Source organism: Juglans regia, chromosome 5 (genome assembly GCF_001411555.2).
Source record: "Juglans regia cultivar Chandler chromosome 5, Walnut 2.0, whole genome shotgun sequence".
Lineage (NCBI taxonomy): Eukaryota > Viridiplantae > Streptophyta > Magnoliopsida > Fagales > Juglandaceae > Juglans > Juglans regia.
This window is the reverse complement of record NC_049905.1, coordinates 1,680,001-1,704,904: the sequence shown is the minus strand read 5'-3', so window position 1 is coordinate 1,704,904 and position 24,904 is coordinate 1,680,001. Positions and strand designations below refer to the sequence as shown.

Below are 24,904 nucleotides of genomic sequence, written 5' to 3'. Positions count from 1 at the left end.
CATTACTCATATTTAATTTGTAAGATTTCAAGTTTTAGAATTTATTTTTAAAATTAAATTATGTCATGTAAGCATTTTACTATATTTGTTCTATACACAAACTTGAAAATAAAATTTTCTTAAGATTAAATCATAATATTATAGATCTATAAATATTATTAAAAAAATTATATTCTAAATACATCTCGTAAAATGGATTTGATGCGAACAAATTATAATTCTCTTTACCATATATTCAAATATATGATTAATTACCATATATTCAAAATATAAGAAGACTTTAATATACCTTAATTTTTAATGATTTTTTACAAGCTTGTCAGTTTCAATTCGTAAAACCTCTATATAAACTTATGTTTTTTTTTAATTAATTTTTTTAATCTTTGATTAAACCAACCGCGACAATAACAGCTACAATGCATGAGATTGTAAACATCATCGTTCTTTTCTTGGTCCCATTTGAATAGTGAGATTAGATAAAATTATTTTAGATGAAAGTCAAAAGTTAAATAAAATATTATTATAATATTATTTTTATTTTAAAATTTAAAAAAATTATAATGATGAGATAAATTAAAAATGCTTGTTTACATTTAGCTAGAGTTAAAAACTATAAGGAGTTAAAAACTAAAAGGCATAATGGGCTTGATAACATTGTCGATTATGCACTGAAAACGACTTGGACTTGGAAAGTATCCTCTCACGTGGTGCACTGTCCAATCATGTTTATGAATTATTGAGTTCCAACGGCAAGTTTATAATTTCCTAATAGAAATGGTTTGGCGATATTTTATAAAAAAAAATTCACAAACTGATATGTTTAATATATGATACATTAAATTATAAAACTATTGATATAACACATCATATGAAACTATATTAGTTTATGAATTTATTTTTGTGAGATCTCTTTGTGCCTATAACACTTCTCTTCACTTGAACCATGTTCCTCAATAAATATGGTTATCATGGTTGTTGGGGGGTTTGGTTATTTTGGTACGTCTCTCATGCGCATTGCCTAAGAACAGGTTCTATACAAAAATATCAGAATATTTCTTAAAAACAGAGAAGATGATGATATGGTCTTTAAACCAAAAGATGAATAGAAGAAACAAAGAAAGGAAACTTTTCTTGTTCCTCGAAGTTCTGCTCCAAGTTTTTGAATGCCAGAATACATATTCAAAGATTATTTCCACCAACCCCACATTCAACACAGATGTAGATGAACCAAATGTCTCGAGTAGTATTGGGTCAAGGAGACAAATCAAAAGCGTCAATGGGGTAGCCTTAAAGAAGTCAAAGAAGTGAGAGAATCGCTAAATCAAGCGAGGGGAAGGCACAAATATAAGTAACACTAGCCTGTCAGCGCCGAGTTGAGAGCACTGTGCACTTCAACTCCAATTTGAGCTTCAGCTTTCTCCAAGTCAGTTGAGGCCGAGCTCAGCTTCTGGGTGAACTCTGCCAGCCCCTTCTGAACAAGGCTTGGATCAATTTGATCGACAGGGACAGCCTCGATGGCAATAATATCTGCATATGAGTTCGCATGAATGAAAGCAAAGCCACTGCTGATGAAATACTTTTTCACTTCATTCCCTTCATGCACTGACAAGACGCCAGGTTTTAACTCTGCAATCGTTGCTACATGTCCAGGAAGAACACCCATCTGCCCCGTTGTTGCTGGTATTATGACCATGTCAACCTGACATAAAAAACAGTATGCTACAATGATGGGCAACAAAACTTCCTTCAAGCGCAGGGTAAAAGCCCTATACTCTAGTATTAATATATACTTATCCAGAAAAAGGAAAGAATTAATATATATACTTCCTTCAGGTGAACCGTACAAGGATTATACTCTTCATGCGGAGAAAGAGAGTATTCAATTTTTGGAGTTTCATAGGGTTTAAATTGAGTCATTTAAAGCATTTAAAATGACTCTTCATTGCTTGAAACCCAATAAAATTTTAGGAAATCACAAGCAACACAGTTCTACGGGTCAACCATCACTTATTTGTTATGGTAATACTCAATGTTTCAATTCCCACTTAAATTCTAATTAAAAATCCAAAACACTAGTAGAAGATTATTGACTTCTTTGATTTGATAGGTGATAAAGGTATATATATATATATATATAGGTAAGGTATCCACAATATTTGCTCTTCAAAGGGTACAGGTCACAACTTGGGGAGGGGGAGGGAATAATCATTTGGTCTACATTGTAAGCAACTTCACTGGGAGAGATTTAAAGAGGAAAATCAAAACTAGATTTAAATCAGAAACAAGGCTGAAAATCCAAACAAGTTTTATATGCGATAGAAGAAAACAAACCATGGGAAACACAACATCCAAGTGAACTCTTTAAGTCAATGTACCTATAAACTTCATTTGTTGTCACTCACACTTTTAAGGAAATATATTGAGTTATATAGCAAATAATATTTTTTGGCTCCTAGTTAGAAAACCTTTCCTAGAAGCCTATACAAAAGATTGGCGATGTATCAAAAGATAATATGCTGGACGGTAAATAGCTACAAAGTTCTGAAAGAAAAATGACTACAAAAATGACGAAAGCATAATCATTGTTAACAATGAGTTTCTCTACTCATGAAAAGTAACATCCAAGAAATACAAAAGTTAAAGAGATGATTTCAAATGGCCCAGCATTCTTCTATGAGATTCTCCTGGAGTTACAACTCCTCTCTGAGTGTAAAAAATGATAAGGTCATCTTTCCACTTTCTCTGAGATAATGAGACATGAGCCCTAGATGGTCATCAAACATAGCAGCATAGATTTTTCTTCAAAATTTAAATTTCAGACTCTCTTTAGACATGATTTGGGTACTTCAGAATCTAAATGATAGTATTCTCTCTACCTTTTGCTTGAAAAAGAACCAACAAGTTCTGGTCTCAAAATATTCCCTCCAATTCAACAACCTTTGAAACTATATTGGGCATTGCATGCATCTTTGCAATATATAAGCACTATGCTAAGCAGGCCCTAATTATTCAAGACCTGTATTCCCACCGAGTTGTGGATACATCGAATTAGCATCACAAATATAGTACAACTGATTTGATTGTAACCAATATGCATTTTACGTTCGAAACGAACATATACACCCCAAAGATAAGAAAAATGAAAAATGGCCTCAAAAGTTCCTAGAAAGAGCATGAACAGAAAAATAGAAAACTAAGCAAAGACCATCAAAACCCAAACTTAAGTAGCTATTTAGTTATTTCACCTAAAGGCTCGTCAACAAAAGACATTTTCGGATATCGGAAGTTGTTCTATCTCCGAAAATGCAGCTGGTCCAGTGGTGTTTCGTCCATCTCTCCCAAATGGTAAAAATTGATTGGTGCTAGGAAATTTTAATCCGAATCAAAACGTGCCATTCGAACTCAAAAGTCAAAAACTAGCAAAAACCAAGACTCCCACAACAGATTAAGTGATTAATAGCTCTGTGTTTAATAAAAAAAAATGAGTGCCATATTCAACAGTCACACAAACTACCGCAGACCATTCGAAATCCGAATAAAAAGAACCAAACCTACAAAAACAAATGCTCACACTAACACGGAGGCCGTACTACCAGACCTCAGAATCAAAAATAAAACGACACCTACAACGATTCATATAACATAAACTAAAGCCCCACAAATTCACACTAAACTAGACCAAACTCACGAATAAGAATGCGGGCGAGACGAACTGACCTCTTTGGTGGACAGCTCAGAGGCATACGGGAGAACGAAATTGACGGTGAGCTTGGAAGGGATGGATGGGGGAGTAGAAGGGCGAGGCTTCATGAAGGAGAGAGGGGTCTTGGGGGGTTCTATGTTTGGTATCACTTTCTTCCAGGCCTCCACGAAGGTTGAATCCTCAGTGGGAGCCGCCGGGAGATCGGTGGAGTATGGCTTAGCCCTGGACCCGGAGGAGGATATTAAGCGTCGGGCCAGGAGGCCGGTGGCTCGGCGGAACATGGCGTGGGAGGGGTGGGGTCGCTCGGCTCTCGCAGGGTGGGAGAGAGAAGAAGGTTTGGGTGCAGCTGTGCTAGGGGTACCCTGAGGGGAAACGCAGAGGATGTTTGGTCTTTGTCGCTCGGACTTTGTTTCGGCCTGGCTCTCTGCTAGTGGGCTTCTATGGGCTATTCGGCACCTCCACACTTCGGCCTTTCTGTGTGAGATGGATATGGGCTTTTATGATTTAAATTTTAAAATTTTTCTTTCTTAACTTCATTTGTTTTTATTGAAATAATATGAATTGAGATTAAAGTTAAAAATTAAATAAAATATTATTAAAATATATATTTTTAATATTATTTTTATTTTTAAATTTAAAAAATTTATTTTATTTTATGTGAAAATTTGAAAAAGTTGTAATAATTAGATGATATGAGCTGTAAAAACAAACTAGACCCAAATCAAATTATGCTATGTAAGCATTTTATTATATGTGTTATCCACATCGACTTATAAATATAACTTTTCATCTTCTAATATTTCAAGATCGAATCGAGACTTTGATTTGGAATAAACATTTTCAAATGTGAATGAATGTAAGTAACATGGATGATGTATTCTACAAACAGGTCTAAGAATAAAATAACTCTATAATATAATATAATATAAAATTAATCTTAAAAAAAACCCATTGAGAATTTTAAGGTAAAATATTCTCGTAAATATTAAAACACTCTATGATTAAGCCATACAATATCCTAATGCATGTAGCAGATATTGTTTAAAGGCAAGAAGAGAGCAAGCAAGCAGCGTCTGCAGATCCCAAAAGCAATGCTGTTTTCTCGTACACATGGATTCTTTTGTCTTTGGAACATACCAAGATTGTGAAGAAAGCAATCTTAAGGATAAGCGACAAAACACACAAAAAGAGAGAGAAAGAGAGAGAGCATGTGACATGATCGGCATGCACAACATTAATTAATTAATCAATTAATAATAATACTACTAATAAAAGGATGGCAATTAATAATATAGTACAACAAAAAGGAATATTAAATGGTCCTATTTTTATATAATAGTTTGATAATGAATGTGGAATAATGGGCCGTACGTACGTAGCCACCGAGCTCCCTTGATTCTATAAATTCCATATATCTATATTATATATATATATATATATATATATATATATATATCAAATCTATAAAAGTCACCGATAAAAATGATGGATTGACTTTTTTATTTTATTTTTTAATTTTGCTTTACTTAATTGTTAAAAAAAGTGAATACTAATAAACTGGTATTTTTTTTAATTTAAAAAAATATTTAAAGATATATAAAAAATTATTAAAAAATAAATAAAAAAATACATTTGCACTCGTTGAATTCTTCGGTTAAATTATCGGTTCTCGTAGCGCTATCTTATATATATAAATGATATTTACAGTGTTAAAATACTGTATAGATTTCTCTTTCTCGCATTATAAATAATTGGATAATTATGAGATTTATATTAAATAATTAATTTTTTAATAATAGATCTCACTCATTTTTAAAAAAAATATACGAAACTTATTCACTTTAAAACTTTATCTAGAATTATATATATAGAGGTACTAGCATTTTAGGATTAGGATTTGTCTGTATTATTCTTTAACTACTAGGTAGGTATGTATTATTCAACATTATCTTAAGGTGACATTTTCTCTATTGTTTATTTGTAGTGTAGCACAGAGACCTTCACTCAGTAGGTAATCTAATTAAACCACTAATAATACCAACCGGATTTACGGCTCACTTTATCCCCCTAAAAAAAATAAGTTAAGAGGATGCATTTATTGCCTTACAAATCATGTTCTTTTAGGATTTCCAATCAGAAAGTACACGCGGAGTGAATATTACAATATTTATTATTATAGTATTGATTACAAAAATTATCTCTTTGATCATTATAATTTTTTAAATTTTTTTTATATAAAATATAATAAATTTTTAAAATAATATTTTATTTTATTTTTAATTTTCATCTTATTTCAACTAAGTTAACTCATTATCCAAACCTCTCCATTATTGTTGATTTGATCCTTGTTAGAAAGGATAATGTTAGGGATTCTACTACATGTCCCGCTCTTTTTTTTTTTTTTAGTTTTTTTTATTTAGTGATTAAGAAAATGTTATTTAATAATAATATGAATTTTTTTAAAAATATTTGAAAATATTAAAAAATGACGTGAAAAAAAAATATTTAAAACTTTTTTTTCGTAATATTATTAAATAATATTTTCTTAATCACTAATAAAAAAACTAAAAAAATAAAAGGAAACGGGACATGTAACGGAATCCCTATCATTTTCCTATTAAAAATATAAAGGTCACATAAATTTAACATGTGCGTTTTTAGGTACATTGCAGATATTATACAATCTTTTGCTAGAAGACCCCACATTTGGTATCCAATTTTTCATGCCAAGAAATGCTCTAGTCGTAACAATATTTTATAAAAATAAATTTATAAATTAACTTGATTTCATGTCGTAACTCAAATTATAAAATAATTTTTATTATAAAATAGATATAATATATTATATTAAATTACGTATATTTATGAATTTAATTTTATAAATTATTTTTACTACTCTCCTAACAAATGAACAAAAATTAGAAAGGAACGAGGCTTGAAACAAAAAAATACATAAGAAAACTTTACCAATGATGTCCATCCAATCAAAACAAAACCGGGGACGACCAAGACAATTAGCAGATCCAGTCGGAGTCTCGCAGGCTGTTGTACGTGGTGGCCCACGCACCATTACCAAACTGTACCTAAAGCCGTGGGTGTCTTCTCTTCATCAACTCTGAATGCAGAATGAAGTTCGTAACCAAAACATGTGCATAGAGTCTCCAAGAGGCGGCAGCAGCAACAACCGCAGCTGCTGCAGCATTTAACTCTCTCTCTCTCTCTCTCTCTCTCTCTCTGCATACACAGCTCCAAAGGATCGAACCATAGTACGTCGTTCGCACTATTGTGGATAACTTTCGGTTCGTCTGTCTCTTGCGCTGCAGATAAGCAGCTCACACCTGTGTCTCTCTCTCTCTCTCTCTCTCTCTCTCTGTGTGACTGAACTTACGTTTGTATATATATTTGCTTGTCTTTCTCTCTTTTCCTAAAGCATTATTCCATTACCATGTCGTTTTCTTCTTCTTCTTCTTCTTCTCCGCCGCTTCCATGGCCGAACGTTTTCGGAGGCACAGTCTCGGGATCATACACTACACCTGCGCCACCGCATTCATCGTCATCCATCAACCCTAGCATTCTTATTATCATTTTCATCCTTGTTGTTACAATCCTCGCCTCCGTCTCCCTCTGCCTTCTCCTCCGCCATCTCAACCGCCGCTGCATCCGCCGCCTCTCTCCTGCCTCCTCCACTTCCAACTCCAGTACTGGCACCGACTCTCAGTTCCTCTCGGCTAGCCGCGTCTCTCCGGAGAATCCTAACCGCTCGTTTGTCCAGTCCCTGCCTCTCTTCACCTTCTCCTCCATCATTCGCCGCACATCCTCCACTGCCGACTGCGCCATTTGCCTTTCCAAGTTCGAGCCCAACGACCAGCTCCGTCTCCTCCCTCTCTGTTGCCACGCCTTCCACGCTCAATGCATTGACGCATGGCTCGACTCCAACCAGACTTGTCCGCTTTGCCGATCGTACATCTTTACTTCGGACTCCGACCTTATGAAGGCCTCGCTCGCTTCATCAACCGGTGCATCAGTCTCCGGAGAGAGTTTCAGGCTTGAGATTGGAAACGTGAGCCGCCGGCGAGCCGCGTCGGAACCCGTGGAGACGCAGAGGTCCTATTCCATCGGATCATTCGAATATCTCGTGGAGGAAGATTCGGAGATCAGTTTGAGCAATGTGCACCGGAGGAGCTTGTCGGACAAGGAGGAGAGTGGAGCTGCGCAGGACATGGAGTCCACTCTAGCTTCAGAGATAGCGGGCGGAAGGAGTTGGCTCAAGGAGTACGTAGATAGGATCTCTTCCTCGCTCTCATCCCGTGCGATGTCATTTCGGAGTTCCGGAAGGTTTTGCTCTGGAAGCAGTCGCCGGAGCGAGATCACCGGTGCGGGAGATTGCGACCTCGAAGCAAACCGAGTCGGCGAAGAGATAAGCGAGATGTTCAGATGGCTCTCAGGGGTGTGATTGTAAGTAGAATATTTTCTCGGGTCACAATTCTGAATTCTCCAAAAAAAAGTTCTTATTCTTCAAAAGTTATAATTTCTCTCGCTCTTGTTTCATTTTATTTTATTTTATTTGTTTGTTCCATTGTTAAAAAAAAGGAAAATACAGGGAATTGGATTGGGTTGGAGAGGATGCAGCACTTCACCGATTGATGTTTTTTTTTTTAATTATATATATATTTTTACTTAATTGTTAAGTAAGTGCTGGTTTGATTAGAGATAAGAATAGATAAAATAGTTTTAGTTGAATAAAATATTATTATTATTTTAAAATTTGTAATAGTTAGATTGAGATTTAAAAAAATTAGAATTATTTATTATATTTTATGTAAAAATTTAGATAATTTGTAATAATGAGATGAAATATTCTCTGAATCAAAACGAACTATGTTTTTAAATTATAAATTTTTGATGTTTTTAAAAAAGTATGGGTATAAAAAAAATGTATAAAAAAATAAAAAGGCTATTAGCCTTATCGGTAAATTGAAAAAAAATGACTTGAAATATGCAAATTATTACGTATTAAGAATATTTGTTATATTATTATGAGTTATTATATTTTTAAATCAATACATCATTTATATAATTTAAATAACAAAATTTAAAATTTAAAATTTATTTTTTAAATCAAATTATATCATCAAAATATTTTTATCAGATATGCTCTCATTGACTTGAAAATAAAAGAATTAGATAACCTAATTATTACTTGTAAAAATTAGAGGACTCTCTAACTATTTATTACTCGTAAGAATAGCTTACGTCCACTATTCCTTGGATTTCTGTTTGTAGGCTCTGTACAAAAATAATTTTATCTCATTTCATTATTATAATTTTTTTAATTTTTATATAAAATATAATAAATAATTTAATTTTTTTAAATTTTAAAATAATAATAATATTAAAAAATAATATTTTAATAATATTTTATTTTATTTTTAACTTTTATCTAAAATTATTTTATCTCATCTCATTATTCAAATGAGACTTTAATATTTTGGGTAAGGTAAAGGGAGATTAGAGGTAAGAGCAATAGCATTAATTTCTCTAAATATATATGTAAAATCATATATTTTAAAGATTAATTTTACATATAAAAAAAAAAACTCTCATATTAGATTATAGATGTTTTAACCAAATAATAAAAAAAATATTATTACTATTTTATTGCTAGAATTATTTTTCTCTCAAATTTCTTTTCGTTGGTGCCAGAGAGAGCAAGAAAAAATAAATGTTTTGAGAGAGTTTATTTTCGTGGGTGAAGAGAAAAAAAAATAGTAAAATAAGATTTAGAAAGTAAACAATACATTTTTAAATTTGTAAAAATATTGTTTATAATTATACAAATTTTTAGATATACATAATCAAATGCAATTCAATTTAAAATTATATTATACATATATGTAGATATATAATCTAATGCTAATACTCTATCAATTGAAACGATGAATTTTGAAAGGAAAAAAATTACTATGTTGCCCAATGGTTATTGCATTTGATCGCTTAGTGAAATTTTTTTTAATGAAATGATTTTGAATGTATTGATATATTTTTTTATTTTTTAAAGTTATGAATAAAAAAATAAAAAAAAAAAAGTTATAAAAGAAATTAGCGGTAACGATGAGCGGCGCTCGAAACGAAAGTCCTGGTCTTTCTGTGGTGTTTTATGATCTGGTGGTTGATTTCGTACGGTATTTCCTGCACCCATTTATGGTCCGTCACCAACCATTCTGATGCCTTGCTTGCTTGCTGCTCTCTCTCTCTCTCTCTTTTCATGTAAAAATATTTATCAAAAATATTATTCAAAATTAATGACTTGTAATTATGGACTCTGTTCTAATTCCCAGACACGAAAAAGTTGGCGAATAGATAACTATTGACTTTGTTCCCTTTTTTTGGCGACTATTGATCGGGACGGACATAAGAGAAATTTATGGACGGGGGGATCCCTTTCTTTTTGGCTGGGATTCCTAGCTTGCTGAAAATGTTACCTACAAGGAGAAAGTAAAATTCCTACCTTGACCTAAAGCTTTCAAAAATTCTCTTATTGATTAGGAATAAGGGGCACTTTAGTAACCTTTTCCTTTTTTTTTTCCTTTCCTTTTGTGCCTAATATATATGTTAACTCAATTACCTAATTTATGCCAGTTTAAAGCCATTTTTGGTGGGTGGTACACTCATTTATTTTCACAAATAAGATGAGTTGAGATTAAAATTAAAAGTTAATTAAATATTGTTAGAATATATTTTTTAATATTATTTTTATTTTAGAATTTAAAAAAATTAAATTATTTATTTTATTTTATGTGAAAATTTTAAAAAATTATAATAATTAGATGAGATGAATTGAAAGAAGTTGTGAATCAAACTTCTTATTTACGGGTCAATTAGCTGTGACATTATTGTTATCATATTACGGATGAAATGAACCCAATATTAGTGGTATGTATAAAAGGTTGGGCTTGTTTTCGGTGGAGCTGTCCAAAAGCTTCGACCCATGCTAAAGCCCACCTGATGTGCTGAGGAACCAAGTCAGGACAGCCCAGATGTTTATGAAGTTTTCTTTTTGGGTTGGTACTTTTTTTTTTGAAGTTTTCTTCCCCTTCTTTCCTGCAACTTTGTTGGTATATGATTCCATACTCAGCCACTACTTTTTTGCTTAGATTTTCCCCATAAATTAGTGTGACCTTGTTCAATCGTTTGTGGGTTGTTTCGATCCTCCCATAGGTGACTGTTGGGGGGTGTTTGGGAATGAAGTGAGGTTGCAATTCTTACTTGCATCACTTTGCAGCATGCACTGATTTCTTGGCAAGTGATTTATAATTCCAATATTCCAGTTTATGAATGTATTTTGTGTACCTAAACAGGTCATGCCATCCTATCTAAAACTAGAAATGTACATTCAATAAGAAATTAAACTACAAGTCTGAAAAATCATATGGGATGAAAGCTGGGATTTTCTATTACTTATCGTAACCGAAATCAATTCGAGACAAAATTTTTGAGCATTGTTTGATGATGACATTCAGAGACAAATAAACTGTTACAACTGTTGTAGCATATAAATAAGTAGAAAGGCCATGGATATGATGCTAGAAATCACAGCACTCAACTTCTGTCCCCCATTGCATGGAATACTGCTTCCACTGTAGCACCCTTTCTTTTGCTTGATCCCAACGCCATGATCTTCGAGAACAAATGTGGAGTTTGTCTGCCCGCTGCTAAATAAAATACACCAAAAGAAGGATCCTTTATGGACCCCAATCATGCCCACTCCCATTTCAGTATGTGATTTGTTTCTCAGAAGAGATAAAGATTTATGATCTTTAACGAGAACTTGGGAAAATGCTAGCAATGGCTCGAGATACTTTGATTGACAACCTACAATGTGGCCGGTTATGGTGCTAAAAGTGGGTAGCTCCACTCCGCAATTGGGAGCAAAAACTTCAGTGAAATCATCTTCTGAAGGTTTACATTCTACCGTGTTGTTGCTCGTGCAGTTCTCCCTGCATAACTCAACATATTGCAAGGCCATGCACCCAAGTCCAGGGCTGTTGTTCAGGTGTGGAAGTTTCTGTGCAGTTCGATTCTTGTTGATAATGTCCACGAGATCATTTGCAGCATTTCCTGTGCGACAAACAGCAAATAACAATCTAATTACAAAATCCTGGTATGTAAGCATGCATGTTTGCTATTAACATATAAAAGTTCTTGATAATTGAGTTGACCATTGACCCGACCGTTTTCTTCTTCACCACCTTCTTTTTGTTATGGATCTGTGGCAGACTAGCTCCCTTTATTCTTCTTGCTGCCATTATCTGTAACAGACTAGCTCCCAAAATTTCACCTAATGATTGTGTTAGTAAATCTTACACTCCAATTCGATTCTAGATGCTAAATCATTCCTTCTATTTGTTCCTAAATAAGACCTGAACCCATGTTGTGGATGTCTCTATGATAAATGCCCTTTGGGGACAGGACTTATGAGGACACTGGAATCTTTGCGTGCCATGTATGTAACCTTCAATTACATCAATAGTGAAAGGACTTGTTATTCTAGCTGAAATTATATTTCAAAAGGAAATATGTATCCTAATCCTACAAATATTTCAAACCTTAACGAGCCAAAAGCTTAATGTTATTTGGTTCTATGAATGAGTAGATGCCACAGATTACACTATCTTCTTTCTAGTTTTTAGGTTTTATATTAAAAGTATAAAGTATATTCTTTCTAGTTTTATATGTCCATGACACAGGAGAGTTCTCATAAAACATACAAAAAATAGATCAAGTAGGTTTGAAGTACTAGTGAGTATCATTTACAAATAAAAAGAAACACTAACAGCATAGTGAACACTTTTCTAGCTACTATATAGGATTGCTTTTAGAAGAAAACACAATATAGAGCAGTGCATTCATTATAGTGCCCAGAAAGAATATAGAATATAATTTGCTATGATCTATGGAGAAGGCTCGTAATGAAGCTTCACTATTTGAGATGGATTGTTGTCCTCACATGTCGCAGAAAATGATTTTGACCGAGGATTTCTATATCCAAGCAATGAAGCTTTAAATCTACCTTCGACCTCCAACACTTACCCATGTCATATATTTGGAAATTTACCCAAAAATACACTGGATGCAAATGTGATACGGCCAGATTCACAAGTTCTAGTTTTTATTGCTTTTGTGGCATGGTGCAGAAAATTGGGGCATAGACGATAGGCTAAGAAGCATAGTAACACTGCTCTGCTTCCCAGACAAAAGATTCGAGAATAGAAATAAACGTTGTGAAACTGCTTATCAAGCATGGTTGGACATGTGCTCTTGTATTTGGTTGACAGCAGAACAACCATTTTTACCTTATTGAAGTTGTCTACCATCTCTTAGATACTTGATAAAAAAAAAAAAAAGTCCCACTCAGTCACTCTCTCCATAGAAATAAGTAGCCCAAATCTTGCATAAACTCCTTGCCGAGGGCTTGTGCACCCCTGAGACCAGTCGGGGAAGCTGTTCTCGTCAAGGATCCTAATCATTTTCTCTAAATATAGCATTTTATCCTATCTTGTTGTGGTGCTACATAAAGCCTAGCCTGTGCTAGTTTATACAGACCCTTTGAAAATGTGGATCTGCGCTTGCACAAATTATTTTCCATTTTTATTTGCTCTGGGAAAGTCACTGATTCTATGCAAATATCAGAACAGAAGCTCCAGTTGCATAATACACAAGCTCAAAAGATCAATGGAAGACGCTTCACTTCCTAATCTCAGAAACCACAGCTACAGAAAATGCAAACTATGACATATGAATAACTAACTTCGCCACAAAAAGGGAAACAGAAGCCAAAAGAACTACTTCGAAGGAAGATAGATGCTTTGAAATCAAAGTTTGAAAAGCCAAAGGAAGGGAAAAAAGGGAGAATGCGTGACAAGATTACCATGGTTCGTGGCGGCCACAACAGCAACAAGGAGCAGATGACATAGAAAAATCCACTCAGAGTCGAGGAGCTTCTTCCCCATTATAGCTTAAATGTGAACTGAAATTGTGTTTTGCTTTATCAGAGAGAGAACGGAAAGGAAAAAGTGGAAAGCCGTGTCTAAGAAAAGGTTTTGCTTTCGTTTATGGGATGTTTGTTCGATGGGAAAGGAAAATGGGGTCAGTTTTTTTTTTTCCCAGGAAAGAAAGCATGGGGAGGAAAGTGAGTGACTGGCGATGAAGTGTTGCAGCGTTTGGGGACAAAAGGTAGGAAGTGGTGGACCCATATAGCCGTTTGTATGTTCCATGGATTTCTTTTCCTACAAATGTTAAATTTTGATGGGCCCAGCTTTGACAATTTTTGACAGAAATCACAGGGCAAAAGAAAATGGAGCGGATTTCGAAATGGGCCCAGTTTTGACAGAAATTTCGGGACTGCAAAATTAATCATTCTCATTCTAGAGATATCTGTTCGTTGTGGGAGAATCTCGGTCTATGAAAATGGTTAAGCAAAACAGAAAGGGAAGTTGAAAGAAGTGATTTAGGCCTTTGCAAGCTTACATTATTATATGAGAAATGATTTAGTTATAAATTTTTTTTATAAAAATAAGTTTATAAATTGATATGATTTACTGTGATTCATTAAATTATATATTTATTTTTATTATAAAATAAATCTAACGTATCATATAAAACTATCTCAATTTAATTAAACAATGAAAATGGAGATATAGGCCTGAAGTTGGTTTTAGCATAATATTATTTACATTATTGATTTTACAAATTGGTTGTTGGGAAATAATTTTTCATGGGCCTTCTCGTAAAGCCCAATTTAGAGAGAACAAGTGTCTAAGCCCATTTGGAGGAAATTATCCAACTATTCTATATATAATAATAATTCACGTGAATCCCAATAAAATGGGTACCCCATGAAGAATCGGGATTCGGGCATAATTTTTTTTTTCCTACATGCTCTTAGATTTATGTTTGACAACACAATAAATCTATTCCTAAGCCGGCTTAACAAACCAACACCACACATCGTGACGTGGTGAACCTGGTCTGGTCGCCACGTCACGGTTTTACACTTCCTACACTTCCGAACCCTTCATTCCTCCCGTTCCTCCTGTCTCCCTCAGTTTCCCTCACTTCCCTCTCTGTGAAATTGCGCTCTCTCTGACCGCACCCACCAAGCCTTCGTCACCGTCTCCCTCAGCTTCAATCCTCCCGTCTCCCTCAGCTTCCCTTAGCTTCTCTATGTGAAACGAGCCGCACCCACCAAGCCTTCGTCCCTTCATAGAGTTCCCTCCCCGTCTCCCTCACTTCCTTCCCTCTGTCCATAACCCACCAAAATCGCAATCCATAGGCGATTTCTCGACCTGCGCCCACCAAAATCGCAGTGTTGGTTTCTCAACATTTTGAAGGGAACCGAAGTAGTTCCTTTCTCAACATTTTGCAGGTTCTGACCTTTTTTCCTTTGTCCACATTTTGCAGGTTTTCCAACTCCAAATCTCCCCCATCCCTTTTTCGCCAGTTGAAAGAAACCCTAAACAGTCGAGAAAGGAACTTCGTTTTCATCTGGTGCGCATCTTCCACTCCACGACGATAAGGTCATTCTATCCGAATGGGAATGAAAGTAGTAATTTCATATTTTACTGTATGCCTTGCTTGCTACCCAATGATACCGAAACAATGAATTTTATGGGTAACTCATGTTATTGAATTTTATGCTTGTGGATGTGGTTTGATTATTGAAGTATAAATTTTTAGATATGATTAACTCATGTTATCATAGGTAATTGAGTTATTTATGTACATAGGGCTAATTGTTCAATTTAATAGATGATCAATAGCTATTCTTTTAATTTCCATGGAAAAGGAGACGAAATTATGCTAGAGCATGATGTGAAAGAAATTCTGCTAGAGCTTAGGTGAGAATTTTGTAAATAGGGATACTTTGAACTGCTGTTTTGAACTGCTGCTGTTTTAATTTCCATTGTCACAATCTTCAAACAACTGCTGTTTTGAATTGTTGTAAATAGGGATGCTTAGGTGAGAATTTTGTAAATAATAATGAAATTATTTGTAATTTTTGTAGTAAAATGATTTGACTTAAGATGTAAAAAGTGGTCTGATTGGTGCTGGTCTGACCCAGCTGTTTGGTGTTACAAAAGACCAGACCATTATTCTATTATGGGACAGCTTTGATAGATCGACATAGATTTGTTTGGTGCTGGACTTTTGAACCAAAGTTGCTTACAATCTTTTGAGAGAGATAGACAAATATATATATAGATAGAGAGCATCTGTAGTTAGCCGCGAGAGGGGTTTTCCTTGTAGTAAGTTTGGGTAATTGCCGAGAATGTGATCCAGTTTTCTGCTGCATTTTTGGTACTGTTTGTTTGGGCAGGCCTTGACCAATGGCCTTATATCTTGGTATAGTAACTCACTAAAGAACAGAGTTTTTGTACTGTTTGTAACGCTAGATGTAATTTGAGTCTTAACTCTTTATAGAAATAATGTACATCATAAATGAAGACTTTGGAGTGGACACAATCCACTCCCCTAAATCCTAAACATCTCTCTTCTCTCAAGTTTAGCAATAAATTAGGGGAGAGACACAGCAAACCCATTTATGTATATGAGATTTTAACTATTACTTTGAATTAGGAGGGTAAACAACGAACTATGAACAGTGGCACTCACAGTTTTAAAGTATTATTATTATTATTATTATTCCTGTTGTGTAGTAGGCCTAAACTCAGCCGTCTATATTATTATTTGAATATGCTCAATGTTCCATTTAGATCACTTATGGCCTCGAGTCAATCATCATGCGTTGATGATGAGTTGCAAATGGAAGCACCAACTTGTTGATGTGGCTTGAAAGCCCCATTAAAGACCTCCCATACTAGCAAAAATCCTGGAAGGAAATTTTACGCATGTCCGAAGTATAACACGGTAAAGCATATGTTTTATCATAATTTTGTGTTACTTTTTCTCTTTGTCATATTTAACGTTTGCGGAATTGACACATAAACATGCAGGGAGAAGCAAATTGTCAATTCTTTATATGGGCAGATATACTTGCACTAGTAGAGGAGAAAATTCGCACAAGAGAGAATGCAGCTCGAAAAAGGGAGGACGATTTATTGCTGCGCGAGTATGAAGTTCAGAAAAGGAAAGATAAACTAGTTGAGAGAGAGTGTGTCCTTTACAAGCAAGAGGAGAAAATTGAAAAGCAGCGTGTAGAGAATAGATGTGCACGGATATTATTATGTACTTATTGAGTGTTATCAATTGTAATAATTTTTTGTTGGCTTTAACTATAAATGTATTTTGAACAAGTTTGGATTAACTTGTGTTAATAGTACCTGGTTGTATTAATGAATCCCATGTAGTATTTTTTCAAGTATTATTCACAGGCTTACTCAAAGTTCACACAAACAAGTATGATCCTTGTCTAATGTAAACAATTTTCAAAGTTTCCAAAATAACAATATATCCATGGCTGGAATAAATAACATGTATGCATGGCTGGAACAAATAACATTAATGAATCCCATATATTTTCATACTTTCCTACGGAAAAAAAATAAAAATACATAGCAACACTCAAAATAGGGCATTATACATCATAGTCTCTCAAATAACAGATATATAAAAGCTGTTTTTCCTGCCAAAATACACAATATTCTCAAAAATAACACATGAACCATCAGTCTTCCAAACAGATATATAAAAGCTATTTTTCCTGCCAAAATACACAATATTCTCAAAAATAACACATGAACCATCAGTCTCCCAAGCAGATATATAAAAGCTGTTTTTCCTGCCAAAATACACAATATTCTCAAAAATAACATATGAACCATCAGTCTCCCAAACATATATATAAAAACTGTTTTTCCTGCCAAAATACATAATATTCTCTAAAATAACATATAAACCATCAGTCTCCCAAACAATATACATAAAATCTATTTTTCCTCCCAAAATACATACTAGTCTCTCAAATAACACATGAACCATCAGTCTCCCAAACAATATACATAAAATCTGTTTTTCCTCCCAAAATACATACTAGTCCCTCAAATAACACATAAAACATTACAAAGACCAAACTACTATCTTGGATATTACAGTCTCCCAATCCGTTTGTCTTCTTCTTGGAGCACCTACTCATTGTCAGGTGGTGTTGGTTGTGCGACAGTACTGCATTGTGTTTGAACAACAAAATCATCATTGCCTGCACTTGGTATCTTAATAAATTTAAGATACCAAAAAAATAATCATTAGAAATTGCTTATTAACTAAGTGGGGAGCAATATAGAATTTATACACAGAAAAATGTATTACCTGACCACTTTCTGGAGCTTCCGATACCTCACATTGCTCGGATGTATCGTCAAATATTTTCCGGCATATCTAAATAAATTTGAAATACAGAAATACACATCAATTGGAAAGAAATATTAAAGTCGTAGGAAGAAATATGACGTACTTAATAAAAATAAAAATTTATTACCTGTTTATTCTTTCGCCTAGTCACAGCCTTCTCCACAGGTGGGACCTTCCTTTTTGTTGGCGGCCTCCCTTTCCCTCGGACAACATGTGGGCTTAATATTTTCTTACCCTTGTCTGTCTGCACAGTCTCTGCTACTTTTGTTGAACCGGACTCTTGTGTTAATCCTTTAAATTTATTCTCAAACTCATCCAAGTGGAGCATAAATGCAGTAACATGGGTATCACTCGATGATACACGGGTTGCTAATTTGGAACATCGTTTCACCACAAGCTCATACCTCCCTGAATCTGCATTTTGCCGTAAGTCGTCGTAGCTACTTTTTACCATTGTGTATCTTCTCTTTAAATCCTTCCTCCAACGATCCAAGACATATTTCTCCGGTAGCGCATGAATCTTATTCATCTGACAAACGTTCAATGCATGTCTACAGACAATTCCACTCATCTCAAACAACGCACAGGTGCATTTTACATCAACCTCCTCATTGTTAAAGTAAACTGTGTACTTGATGCTCTTGACATGGTCATCATCAGTGGTAATTTCATCTAAAACATCGTAGGTGGAAATGCAACATTCCTTACTGATAAGTATGCAGTTACATAAAATCATTCCCCACACCTCTCGTTGGACTTCTTTAAATTTTGCGTTCGTATACACGGATTGAAACTGCTTTTCAATGCGGAATGCGGAGGAACATGGGATGGTTTGGTTGGACGAATTGAAATTAGCGGTTGTCTCGAGCTCTACCTTCTTCCGCAGTGCATTGTCAAATTGATCGACGAATTCTTTCAACGTTGTACCGAAATGCACAAAACCATCGAAAAAAGCATTCATGCTTTCAGAACGCTGTGTGGTGCTCATGCCAGCCCAAAAAACTCCCTTAAGGTAAACCGGTACCCAAAACGACCTCTCATTATACAACCCTTGCAGCCATGCATTTTCACATAAGCCATACTTCTTAATAAATTGCCCCCACTTCTCCTCAAATTCACCACATGTCTGTGAATCATATAGGGCATTTTGGATGGCAGTTTTCAACCCTGCATTGAAGGCAGCGTGAGATCCCAATTTCTCAGACAGTTTTCGCATTATATGCCATAGACAATATCTATGGCGAGTGTGTGGAAAGACCACTGCAATAGCACTTTTCATTGCTCGGTCTTGGTCTGTTATGATCGCTTTTGGAGCGCGAGCATCCATGCACTCCAACCATGCCCAAAACAACCACACAAAAGTACTTGTGTTTTCGCTTGAAATCAAGCCAGCCCCTAACAATATAGACTGTCCATGATGATTTACCCTAACAAATGGAGCAAATGGCATACCGTATCTATTTGTCAGGTATGTCGTATCGAAGGTGATCACATCTCCGAAATACTTGTACGCTGCTCTACTCCGTGCGTCAGCCCAGAACACATTTCTCAACCTCAGCTCTTCATCCACATCAATCACATAGACAAAACCATCATTCTGCAACCTCATCCTCTTGAAGTACTCAGTAAGTGCTTCGCCACCACCTTTACCCAACCTTAATTGTCTGGCTTTGTCAATAAAATTACGATAGTCTTTTTCTTGAAACTGCAGATTCTCGAACCCCCCCGCATCAACAACAAGTGCCCCGAAATTCTTGTTCATTCGAATACCTACCCTGTCGTTCAAATCAAGCATCCTCTGACTGTATTCGTCTAAACACTTATGAGATCTAAAAAATCTAGACTTTTGTGGGCTGACAGTACTATGATTATGGCCAATTTCAACAATGGTCACCACCCAACTACCCTCCACCAAGTGAGCATTTATCCGTGCCTTACAATCCGTTTTAATAGTTGGGCATGGCCTCGAGATATTACTATGGCTAGGATGGTACTTGCCACCTCGTGCACACCCAATAGTCAAATACTTCACCCTCCCATTAGCCTCTCTCTTCGTCCTTTGTGTTATAACACCAAAACCTTGTTGTTTGACATATCTCATGTAATAAGCCATAAGCTCATGTTCAGTGGCAAACTTCATACCAGGTTTGGGCTCCTCCCCAACTCGGTCATTATCAGAATTTTGTTGAATTATGTCATCGGTTTCTGTCTCTACATTACTTGCGGGATTTTCAAAGCTTCCCATGTCCTCTCCGGTACTCGACAGAGGGCCATCCATTTGTTTGGGATGGCCCGAGTCCTCCGTATTAGTCGACGGAGGGCTTGACGTTGTTGGAAAATGTGGCATTGGTGGGGGCTTCAAGCATGCACGGTATTAGAACGGGTAACAATGCCACATACAAAAAAAAAAAAAAAAAAGAAAGAAAAAAAAAAGAAAGGAATATACCTGGTTCGTTTGTTCCTAACTCTCCGCATTAGTCGATGGAGTTGTTGGAAAATGTGGCATTGGTGGGGGCTTCAAGCATGCACGGTGTTAGAACGGGTAACAATGCACATGTAAAAAAAAAAAAAATTTAAGAAAGGAATAAATATACCTAATTCGTTTGTTGAACATGGCCCGAACTCTCCGCATTAGTCGACGGAAGGTACATGAAAGTTGCTGGAAAATGTGGCATTGGTGGGGGCTACAATCATCCACGGTGTTAGAACGGGTAACAACAAACACATACAAAAAAATAAAAAAAAAATTTAATAAATGAATAAATATACCTGATTCGTTTGTTGAACATGGCCCGAACTCTCCGCATTAGTCGACGGAGGGTACATGAAAGTTGTTGAAAATGTGGCATTGGTGGGGGCTGCAATCATCCACGATGTTAGAACGGGTAACAACAAACACATACAATAAAAAATTAAAAAAAAAATTTAAGAAATGAATAAATATACCTGATTCGTTTGTTGAACATGGCCCGAACTCTCCGCATTAGTCGACGGAGGGTACATGAAAGTTGTTGGAAAATGTGGCATTGGTGGGGGCTGCAATCATCCACGGTGTTAGAACGGGTAACAACAAACACATACAAAAAAAAAATTAAAAAAAAAATTAAGAAAGGAATAAATATACCTGATTCGTTTGTTGAACATGGCCCGAACTCTCCGCATTAGTCGACGGAGGGTACATGAAAGTTGTTGGAAAATGTGGCATTGGTGGGGGCTGCAATCATCCACGGTGTTAGAACGGGTAACAACAAACACATACAAAAAAAAAATTAAAAAAAAATTTAAGAAAGGAATAAATATACCTGATTCGTTTGTTGAACATGGCCCGAACTCTCCGCATTAGTCGACGGAGGGTACATGAAAGTTGCTGGAAAATGTGGCATTGGTGGGGGCTGCAATCATTCACGGTGTTAGAACGGGTAACAACAAACACATACAAAAAATAAATAAATAAATAAAATTTAAGAAAGGAATAAATATACCTGATTTGTTTGTTGAACATGGCTCGAACTCTCCGCATTAGTCGACGAAGGGTACATGAAAGTTGCTGGAAAATGTGGCATTGGTGGGGGCTGCAATCATCCACGGTATTAGAACGGATAACAGCAAACACATACAAAAAAAGAAAAAGAAAAAAGAAAGAAATAAATATACCTGGTTCGTTTGTTGAACATGGCCCGAACTCTCCGCATTAGTCAACGGAGGGTACATGAACGTTGTTGGATACGATGTCATTTGTGGGGGCTGCAATCATGCACGGTATTAGAATGGGTAATAATGCAGTTCAGGGAAAAAATTTAAAGTTCACACATTTCTCAACCTGGCTACCCCATGCGTATGTATATGAATTCGGATATGCATTTGGATGCATCATAAATGGCGGATGGTAAGCATTTCTTAGACAGAGAGAGACCTACAATACACAAATAAAAATATATTAACTAGTTGGAATTGAGACACCTTCCTTTTATGAATGACCAGTGTATCATACCTGAGTCGGTGGAATTGGTGTAGAAGGCCTGGGTGGCCTTTTATCTTCCTTTTTGTCCATCACGCTATTTCAACTGAATTTTTAGATCAACATTACAAGAAAAAAAAAGTAATCTAACATTCATTAGATTGACATTACAAGAAAAAAAACAAAGTAATCCAAACATTCATTAGATCGACATTACAAAAAAGTAATCTAACATTCATTAGATGACATTACAAAAAAGTAATCTAATATTCATTAGATCGACATTACAAGAAAAAAAGAAAAAGAAAAAAGAGTAATCCAACGGGTTTAAGCTTTCCTTCTGCACGGTATCTAAGTCACACAAGATTCTGAAGAAAAAAACAACACAACTATGATTTGTACTAACTCCAAAAAATTATGAAAACAAAACTGGCTTCACAATATAACATCCAAGATATTTATTGCCATTTTTGTAATTCTTTCGGATCTTTTCTTCGCCATTCCTAGTCTTACAGGAATGCTGTGTTTTACACGGTCTAGCCTCCAACTCCACATGTTTAAATCAGTAAAATGGGAATGAAATCGGGACAGCATGAATTAGACCAAGTTCATCGTCTAAACAACACCCAAAGAATTAATAATACAAACTACTTTCACATTTAAGAGGATTATGTTCACTACACCAGTAAAGTAAATCGCGCATTACAACAAAAATCTCGCGCGAACAGGACAACGTAGACGGCGGAAGCAGGACGGCTGACGGCATGTTGCACGTGGATGACGGCAGGCTGCACGTGGACGACGATGGAAGATGCGGAGGAACCGAGCGGGAGGAGCAGGGGCGAGACCGAGGGAGGCAATTTCGAAATGAAGCATTTGGGGAAAAAGTCAGATTGAGTTTCTGTAAAACGCGTGCGTTTTACTGTAGCATCAAAGAAAAAAAAAAAAAATCCACGCCGGCAATGTGTGGTGTTGGGTACTGTAGCGGCTTAAGTGTAGAAGAACTCTTGACAAGAATGATTAAAGAAGATCTATCCTGATTTCCCAAGGATTAATGAATTTCTTCGGTGAGAGTGTCATGGGCCTGTTTTCGGGTTGTACAGGAGTTTTAAAAAGGGTTTAAATAATTTTAAATTTTTTTTTAATAAAAAAATTTCAATTTTTACAATTAATAGACAAAAATATTTTTACAATTTTCAAACTTTGAAAAATTTATGTTCATAATTTTTAAAAATTTAAATAATTGTCATTTTCTTTTTAAAAAATAAAATTTTAATTTATTTCTAAATAAATATAACATATTTAAAATTACTTTAAATATATAATTATCAAATAATAAATAATTTTTCAATAATAAAATTTATTATTTAAGTTATAAATAAATTATATTTCCTACGTCAATCTCAAACATGCACTATATAAATATAAGAGTTATCTTATAACATAGAATTTACAAATTGAAATAATTAAGGAGACGTTTGGATTCGAAGATGATTTGAGATGAGTTGAGATGAATTGTAAATAGTAATGAGATGAGTTATAAATAATAGTGATATTTGTGAGTTAAAATTACTAAATAGTAATAAATAGTAATGAGATAAATTGAGATAAACTAAAATATCCTACAAATCCAAACATCTCCTAAACCTAATGCGTAGATTGAAGATAGATATTCTTCACGAAAAGCCTTTTTAACGATCTCTCTAGAAGGAACTACGGCAAGTAGTTTACTGTTTACTGTTGGAGCCCACACGTGCGTGGTTTTTGAGGCCTTTAAAGAAGGATTTTTTCGTTGGGTTTGCGCTCTCTTCTCCCAATAGTTCCGAACACTAGCAGATTCAGGAGCCGCTCGCCTCTTTTCGTCTCTCGGTCTCTGTATTCTTATCCATGGCGTCTACTTTTGTCACAGTGCCAAAACCCTTTCCATACAAACCCAACGCCCCCTCTCTATCTTATAACCAGAGACTACTAGGTTCTACGCCAAACCCCTTTTAGAAATTAACTTCCGCTTTGGTTTCGCTATTTTTCTTGAAAGTTCCGTTTTTGTTCTCTTTTTTAGAATTCCTTTGAATGTCTGTGTGTCAACAGGTCTGCGGAGAAACTCTCTGAGAATCAACGCCATTTCCAAGAAATGGGAGCCGGCCAAGGTTTTTACAATTTCACCATTTCTGTTTTCCAATCTTTAAAGCTTTTGCTTTGAAGTTTTCTCTGCCTTGCTAGATTTCCCTGAGCTATTGGTGTTTTTGAGTTTTGTTCTTGGTGGTGTTACTTTATGTTGCAGGTGGTTCCGCAAGCTGATCGAGTGCTTATTCGTCTGGAGCAGCTGCCCGAGGTATGACTTCTTTCATTGCTTATGCTGGACAAGGTTTGGACAAGACTTCTTATGTTTCATTGGCGTGACACGATTGGAAAATCAGCGATTACAATCAACAATAGATTCAGTACATAGTTTTAGCAATTGGGGCGAGGCTGTTTTTGCCCTGAAAAAACTTTCCCGTATCTTTGCAAATGCACGGAGAAGGTGTTTTCTGGTGCTTCCATAAGCTGATCGAGTGGGGCCCTAAATCCCAAGTACTTTATAATTGAAATTCATCGATCTAACTTAAAGTAGTGACTAGTGAGCATTAAACTCTGCATGTTGCTTTACCACTGGAGGGGCCTGCTTTTGTTTCATATCTAGTTTCCCCATCAAAACTGAATTCCCTACCACGGTCTGGGCTACCGTTCCATGTATACACAAGTTCCATGATATGGGCATCTCTTGTTAATGTTGATATAGGTGAAATGATCTGTTGGCCATTAGCCTAGTATGAGCTGGTGTTCTTTCTGTATAGAAAGGGTAGAATGGAAAAATAAGAGATCTTAGGTTTTGAACA

General features: G+C 35.4%; 5 protein-coding genes and 1 long non-coding RNA gene across 6 annotated transcripts; 2 read left to right on the top strand and 4 right to left on the bottom strand.

Annotated features, from left to right (window-relative positions):
- Nucleotides 1–1,072: 1,072 nt before the first annotated feature.
- Nucleotides 1,073–4,090, bottom strand: LOC108989819 (ATP synthase subunit delta', mitochondrial-like). Its single transcript, XM_018963576.2, has 2 exons — nucleotides 3,718–4,090; nucleotides 1,073–1,699 (listed from the first exon to the last, which is right to left on the bottom strand). The coding sequence occupies exons 1-2, from the start codon at nucleotides 3,982–3,984 to the stop codon at nucleotides 1,355–1,357; spliced, it is 612 nt and encodes a 203-aa protein (XP_018819121.1). The 5' UTR covers nucleotides 3,985–4,090; the 3' UTR covers nucleotides 1,073–1,354.
- Nucleotides 4,091–6,799: 2,709 nt separating this feature from the next.
- On the top strand, nucleotides 6,800–8,326 carry LOC108989803 (E3 ubiquitin-protein ligase ATL4-like). The gene has a single exon (XM_018963551.2). It carries the CDS (start codon nucleotides 7,149–7,151, stop codon nucleotides 8,154–8,156), a length of 1,008 nt encoding a protein of 335 aa, XP_018819096.1. The 5' UTR covers nucleotides 6,800–7,148; the 3' UTR covers nucleotides 8,157–8,326.
- Nucleotides 8,327–11,138: 2,812 nt separating this feature from the next.
- Nucleotides 11,139–13,956, bottom strand: LOC108989810. Its single transcript, XM_018963564.2, has 2 exons — nucleotides 13,632–13,956; nucleotides 11,139–11,821 (listed from the first exon to the last, which is right to left on the bottom strand). The coding sequence occupies exons 1-2, from the start codon at nucleotides 13,711–13,713 to the stop codon at nucleotides 11,238–11,240; spliced, it is 666 nt and encodes a 221-aa protein (XP_018819109.1). The 5' UTR covers nucleotides 13,714–13,956; the 3' UTR covers nucleotides 11,139–11,237.
- Nucleotides 13,957–17,830: 3,874 nt separating this feature from the next.
- On the bottom strand, nucleotides 17,831–18,402 carry LOC108987738. Its single transcript, XM_018960730.2, has 3 exons — nucleotides 18,198–18,402; nucleotides 18,029–18,097; nucleotides 17,831–17,931 (listed from the first exon to the last, which is right to left on the bottom strand). Exons 1-3 carry the CDS (start codon nucleotides 18,396–18,398, stop codon nucleotides 17,848–17,850), a joined length of 354 nt encoding a protein of 117 aa, XP_018816275.2. The 5' UTR covers nucleotides 18,399–18,402; the 3' UTR covers nucleotides 17,831–17,847.
- A 55-nt stretch (nucleotides 18,403–18,457) lies between these two features.
- Nucleotides 18,458–20,348, bottom strand: LOC118348500 (protein FAR1-RELATED SEQUENCE 5-like). The gene is made up of 2 exons (XM_035690334.1): nucleotides 18,609–20,348; nucleotides 18,458–18,484 (listed from the first exon to the last, which is right to left on the bottom strand). The coding sequence occupies exons 1-2, from the start codon at nucleotides 20,346–20,348 to the stop codon at nucleotides 18,458–18,460; spliced, it is 1,767 nt and encodes a 588-aa protein (XP_035546227.1).
- A 3,469-nt stretch (nucleotides 20,349–23,817) lies between these two features.
- Nucleotides 23,818–24,360, top strand: LOC118348530. The gene is made up of 3 exons (XR_004801602.1): nucleotides 23,818–24,000; nucleotides 24,117–24,175; nucleotides 24,310–24,360. It is a non-coding gene; the product is annotated as an uncharacterized LOC118348530 (long non-coding RNA).
- The last annotated feature ends 544 nt before the right edge of the window (nucleotides 24,361–24,904 follow it).